The sequence below is a fragment of the Myotis lucifugus genome, unplaced genomic scaffold, assembly GCF_000147115.1.
Source record: "Myotis lucifugus unplaced genomic scaffold, Myoluc2.0 scaffold_648, whole genome shotgun sequence".
Lineage (NCBI taxonomy): Eukaryota > Metazoa > Chordata > Mammalia > Chiroptera > Vespertilionidae > Myotis > Myotis lucifugus.
Window position 1 is genome coordinate 367,603 of NW_005871696.1, and position 6,335 is coordinate 373,937.

Below are 6,335 nucleotides of genomic sequence, written 5' to 3' on the forward strand. Positions count from 1 at the left end.
CCAGAGGAGCCACCCCCCCTCCTGCTCTCTAAGTGAAAGGTAAAGTGCAGGAGAGCAGCAGCCAGCTGCCAGGGTCTGCCAGCCCCCTCCTCCCCCAAGTCACCCAGCAGGCTGTGCCCCCAAATTAAGGTCCTCACAGTCGCCTTCTGCAGACTCTTCACAGCACCCCAACCCCAAAAGAAGGAAGGGGGGAGCCCTTAGAAGCAGCCACCTACTTGGGTCTCACCGGCTTTGCCGACCAGGACAGCCATGGTGCAGGAGCTCAGCGGGGGGCGGTGCCATTCATCCCAGGGCCCGAGGCAGCACGAACAAGTGGAGAATTGGACAGCCTACCAGCCCGAGCCTGCGAGCCTGCGAGCCTGCGCCTGCCAGGCTGGCTCTGGAGCCAGTGCGACCCGGGTGGCGGATGAGCCACCAATTCTTCCTGCTTCTAATCAGATTGTGCGGGCAACTCTGCAGAAGCGCCCCCAGGGAGGCCAGGTGGGGACCAAAAGGCTGTGGTTGCTAGGAAGAGCCGAGCTGGTGCCGGCAGAGACCTGGTCGCTAGGCGACCATCTGCCAGCGTCATCAGTCACCCCTGTGCCTCCACAAAGCTGGCCGGGAGCATCCTTCCCCCACCGGTGACAGCCCAGCGGCTTGCCCACGCAGACCCCTCTGGCCCTAGCTCTGGGATCGCTCGCTCTCTCACCACAGAGCCCCCATCCCTGCCTGAGGCCCCGGGCCCGAAACTTCCCTGAGTTTGAAACTCTGGGTAAACATTTGTGTAGGCGCGTGTATGCGGCTGCAGCGTTTGTGAGTAACTGTATTCATGTGCTGTGTGCATGAGCATGCGTGCAGGGTGCCGTGCGGGTATCTGCAAGTGTGTACATGTGTGCCTGAGCACACATGGGCGAACATGTGTGAGTGTGATGCGTGTGCTGTGTATGTATGCAGACTTGTGTGTCTGTGCCTGTGTGCTGGTGTGTGTGACAGTGCAGACACGTGTATGTACCTGTGTGCATGACAATACCTGTAGTTAGCGCATGTAGATGTGTGTGAGCACATTGGATCACTGGCCTCAAGGGCTGTTTCCCTCGGGAGCCATGGCACAGAAAGAGGTTTTCAGGCCTGAGTGTCGGGCGCGCAGGTTTAATGGGGGAACAACTCCCCCACTATGTGCTCCACACAGAGGCAGGTGGAAGGCAGAAGGCAAACAAGGCTGCACTAGGGCAGCTGGCAGCCTCAAAGGTCCTCACGCAGGGGTCACCTGTCCGTGACAGCAGCCTGGCTCGGGGGCCCAGAGGGCAGAATTAGGACCAGGTGACAGAAATCCTAAGGAAGCACGCTTAGTGTTGGTGGAAGAAATCACTTCAAAAGCCAGGGGTGCATGGGGACGGAATGAATGCACAGCCTCTGTGAGGTGGTGAGCTCCCCATCACTGGAGGGAAGCAAACAGCTGTGTGGCCTCTGGTCGAGGATGAAAAGATTACATGCGACCCGGGCAAGGGCAGACTAAATGTAGATGACCCTGAGCAGGCTCCTATGCTGGCCTCAGGGTTTAACTCTTTCCTGGCAGGGACTAAAAATGACCCTCATTGGGGATTCGAACATCCTACCCCCCCCCCCATTCTCACAGCCGGGCCCGTGACCACCCTGCAGGGCGCTGCTGTTCTCCCCCACCTGACGGGTGTGGGGAGCAGCTCTGTGCAGGGGATGCCCTTGCCCCTAAAAGCAGCAGAGCCTGTGCCCCTGACACTCATGGGCTACCCTGCCCCAGGCTACGGCCAGAGGGGCAGGTCAGGGAGGAAGGATGTGGGCCAGGGGGTACCACGGAGGGCAGAGTGACTGGGAATAGTGCCAGGGGTGGAGCCAAGGGACCCATTCAGTCTGGCCTGATGGGAATACAGGCTCCTCCTGCCTCAATCTCTCCACAGCGCTCCGCCCAGATCATGCCCCTCCCCTGCTCACAAACCTGCAATGGCTCCCCATTGCTCCCAGGAAATTCAGTTCAAGGCCTTTACAATATGGCCCACTGCCTCTGAAGGATTATCACCTAGTAGCCCCACCTCCCTGGGCCACTCCTTAGCCAAGGGCATAGCGCCTTACTCAGGCTCCTCCTCCTCCTCCTCATCTTCTTCATCCTCCTCATCTTCTTTGTCCTCTTGAATCCAGGAAAACTCCCTGAAATGAGATCAGAGGCAAGAGGTGAACCTCCCTGAAGATGCACCCCGAGTCCACCTCCTGCCCCAATTTTCAGTAAGATGTCCTGTGACCCCTTAAGATCAGACCTGAACCCCTCAACCAAGAAGCAACCCGGGAACCCCCACCTGAGGAGCCCCAGGCTCTCGCTAACAACAAGGCACAAGGGGCCTGTCTCAGCCCCTGATCCTCCCTGGGCCTCAGTTTCCCCCTCTGTACAATGCGGGGCGCGGGGCTGAGGACCTGAGACCTCCTGCAGATGCACGCACGGGCATGCACAAGGGTGTTTGTTGCAGAATTACTTATAATAACAAATTTTTGGAATCAACCTAAATGCCCATCAATAGTAGACAGGTGAAATCAATGCTGGCACATCCGTATGACGGAATCCGATGCATTTGTTTAAAAATAAAAAGAGTGAGCAATCTCTATGTACTGAAGGTGGGAAGGTCTCAAGATAGATTGCTAAATGAATATAGCAAAGTGCAGCTAGGTAGGTGCATGCTATGCTTTGTGAATAAAAATCAAAATAAAAGGAGGGGGTCCAAGCTTGCATGTGCTCAGATGGTCCCTGGAATGGCACAGAGGAACCTGGGAAAGGGATGGGTGTCCGGGGGGAGGAGGGAGGGAGAGGCAGGCTTGGCACACCCTCTGTGCCCTTTTAAATCCTCGAGGTTCTGTACTAAGTGCCTGTTATCCTCCCAGTCATTCCTCAGGGCCTCCCCTGGCTCCCACCTGGACATCTCTTCCTCGGCCTCATTCTCCTCCATGTAAGCTGACGCCACCGCTGCTGCACCCTGCGGGCTGGCGCTGCCATCCTGAGCCTGGTCCTCCTCCCAGTGAGGGTCAACCTCTTCTAGGATGAGATCATCGGGCTCCTCTTGGCCTCCAGGGAGGATGCTGACTGCAGGGGACACAGGGTGTGGGGGAGAGTGGGCTTGGGGCTCAGTCCCAGGGACCACCCAGGGAGCCCTGGCCCTCGCCAGCCATGCGCCAGCCCTCAGCCCAGCAGTGGACACGGCACCATTGTCAGCGGGACCGTTAATAACCGGATCGGCGCTAAGTGAGGGGCTACAGCCCGAGATCAGTCACCCCGTCTCCTGCCATTCGTTTTCCCGAGACCGAGCTTCCGTTACAGCTAGTCTTTGTCTCTCCTTCTTGGCATCTGTGCAGAAGCAGAAACAATGCTTCTCACCACAGTGTGGCAGGTGATGCCAAAAGACCGAGGCCCGAGGTCCACCTGCACACCCAGGTGCACGGAGCCTGAATGTCCCCACGATGCAGAGAGCGCTTGCCCCCTGCCTGCTCTCTCGATGGCGCCCCTTGGTGACGGCACTCTACACGCCTGTCATCTCAGCACTTGCCTCTGGGCGTCTTCTTCTCCTTCCTGGACCTAGAGGCTCCACCCCCCCAACTTTCTCATGGAGGTGGTCCCACCTTCAGAGAGAATCTGCGGTTTTCAGCATTTCTCCATGTACCCTGGCCCCTGACAGTGAAAACTCTGTGGGCTGGGAGCTTGGCGGACGTGGGTGCAGGGGAGACTCATCAGGAACCTAAGCCCACCCCCAGGCAGGGAAAGGAAGAAAGGGGGAGGTTGCCGGGATACCAGGTGTTTCCAAAAAGCTCAAGGGGTCTAGGTGGCCCTCACGCCAAGCACGCATGACTAATGGTGACTTACATATGTTTTTTATTGATTTCAGAGAGGAAGGGAGAGAGAGAGAGAAGGAGAGAGAAACATCAATGATGACAGAGAATCACTGATCAGCTGCCTCCTGCACGCCCCACACTGGGGATCAAGCCCGCAACCTGGGCATGTGCCCTGACCAGGAATTGAACCGTGACCTCCTGGTCCATAGGTCGATGCTCAACCACTGGGCCACGCCAGCTTGGCTGCTTACACTCTTTAATGTCAATGAGAGCATCTGCTGCTGTCCACTGGCGGTCCCCACCCTGAGGCCAAGCCTAAGAAGAACGGCTCCTGGGAAAAGCTGTGTCCCATGGGGACACCAACTCCATGACAGGCTCTCTGCTGAGACGGTCCTTTGTGGGCCTCCCCAGCCTTCTGGTGGGAGTCCTGCTGTCCAGCCTCAATGCCACAGGCTGTGCCCCCTGACCCTCCCCTGCTCTGGTGTCCCCGAAAGGCAGCTCTGGGACAGTGGAAGGGACTCTGATCCCCCCTCGTCCTGCCAGGGGTCACTGTTCAAGGAGGATTGGGGGATCAATGGCCACTCATTCCCGGTCCCTGCAGGTCTTCTCTTCAGGACACCCTTCTTTCCTTCCATCCATCCGTCCGTCTGTCCATCTGTGCTCTCCCAGGCTCCCTTCTCCCCTGTTTCAGAGGCCTCCCGCCGCTGCCACCCCTGAAACAAAGGAGAAGACAGCGGGTGGGTGGCCAGGTGGCCAGGCGGAGGGGCTGAATGAGTGAGTGCCTGAGTGGGTGAAGGCTGGGGAGGCTGGGGCAGAGTGGCGAGAAGGGGGACACAGCCCCTCAGGACCCCCAAAACATAACTCAAGCCCTAACTCCTGTCCCCTGTGAGTGTGACCTTGTTTGGGAAAAGGGTCTTTACAGAGGTCGCTCGTTAAGGATCTCAAGATGAGATCATCCTGGGTTAGGGTGGGCCCCAAATCCAATGCCTAGCACCCTTATAGGAGAAAACGGGGTGAGCTGACAGAGGAAGAGGCAGTTGGGAGGCAGCTGCAAGCCCGGGGCACTGAGTGCCCGCAGCCACCAGAAGCGGGGAGAGAGGCATGGACGGTGTGCCCCTCGGAGCCCCAGGAGGAGCCAACCCTGCCAGCACTTTGACCTTGGACTTCTGGCCTCGTGAACTGGGGGAGGGTACGATTCTGCTGTTGGAAGGCACCCAGTCTGCAGCCCCCGGAAACTAACACCGGGTTCCTGTTAGGGGTGTTGTGTTGCCCCATGGCGGCCCCAGGGCCCTCTGCTGACCCCTGACCCCCACGCTCCGGCACACAGGGAGGCCCTGTGTGTGGCTGGCTGAGAATTCTGCCTCCCTCCAGAGGAGCAGAGAGAAGGTTAAGAGGAGCCAGGGGGTCCAGCCAGTGTGGCTCAGTGGTTGAGCATTGATCTATGAACCAGGAGGTCACGGTTCGATTCCCAGTCAGGACACATGCCCGGTTGCGGGCTCAGACCCCAGTGTGGGGCGTGCAGGAGGCAGCTGATCAATGATGTTTCTCTCTCATCACTGATGTTTCTATCTCTCTCCCTCTCCCTTCCTCTCTCTGTCAATAAAAACATATTTAGGGGAAAATAGAGGAGCCAGAGGCTCCACCCTCAAAGCTCTCAGCCACCCCAGGGAGGGGTCTCTGTCTCAGGGCACGTTTTCCGTGCGGTAACCTCGGCCGGACTGAGAAGCTGCTGCCAGGCCACGTGGACTCTCGTCTCCGAAAGTCCACGAGAACTTGCCCGGTGACCTTGGACACAATACTACCTGCCCTGACAGCATGGGGATCCCCGCTCTGTGTCCTCCAGGGTGGCCATGAGCTCCACGAGACTGGGGAGTCCTGCTCTGAGGCCTCCCCTCCCAATGTCAACACAATCACACAGACCCCCTCGCCCCCTACAGCCGCTGTCAGACCCGAGCTCCACAGTCAGTTGGCCTGTCTGTGCCCCAGGCCACAGCGGCCATTCCAGCCTCCACGTTCTCATAAAGACCACCCCCGGCCTAGTGGGACTGGGGTGGGACGCAGCCTCACAGACACTGTGAGAGCAGCCCTGGGAGGCCCTGAGCCCCGCAGTCCCAGTGCCGGATCCAGGTGGATAGGGCCACCGCCCTCAGGGCCTGAGCGCCGCTTTGCCCACCTCTAGCATTCATCACAGGCCTGGCACATAGCAGGCCCTCCTTTACATGTGTGAACGAGTGAATGAGAAGATGAATGAATGGATGAATGGATGAATGAATGAATAGATGAATGGATGAATGAATGAATGAATGAATGAATGAATGGATGGATGGATGGATGGATGGATGGGAGGATGGATGGATGGATGAATGGATGGATGGGTGGGTGGATGAATAGATGGATGGATGGATGGATGGATGGATGGATGGATGGATGGATGGATGGATGGATAGATGGATGGATGGGTGCGGTGGGTGGATGGATGGGTGGATGAATGGATGGATGGATGGATGGAT

At 58.0% G+C, this 6,335-nt stretch overlaps 1 protein-coding gene across 1 annotated transcript in view; it reads right to left on the reverse strand.

Annotated features, from left to right (window-relative positions):
* Nucleotides 1-3,082, reverse strand: part of CNGB1 (cyclic nucleotide gated channel beta 1) — a gene marked incomplete at its 5' end in the record, with an annotated part of 33,819 nt that extends 30,737 nt beyond the window's left edge. The window contains 2 exon segments of the mRNA XM_023746275.1: nt 2,086-2,160; nt 2,914-3,082. Coding sequence (XP_023602043.1) covers nt 2,086-2,160; nt 2,914-3,082 — 244 coding nt within the window.
* Between the last annotated feature and the right edge of the window lie 3,253 nt (nt 3,083-6,335).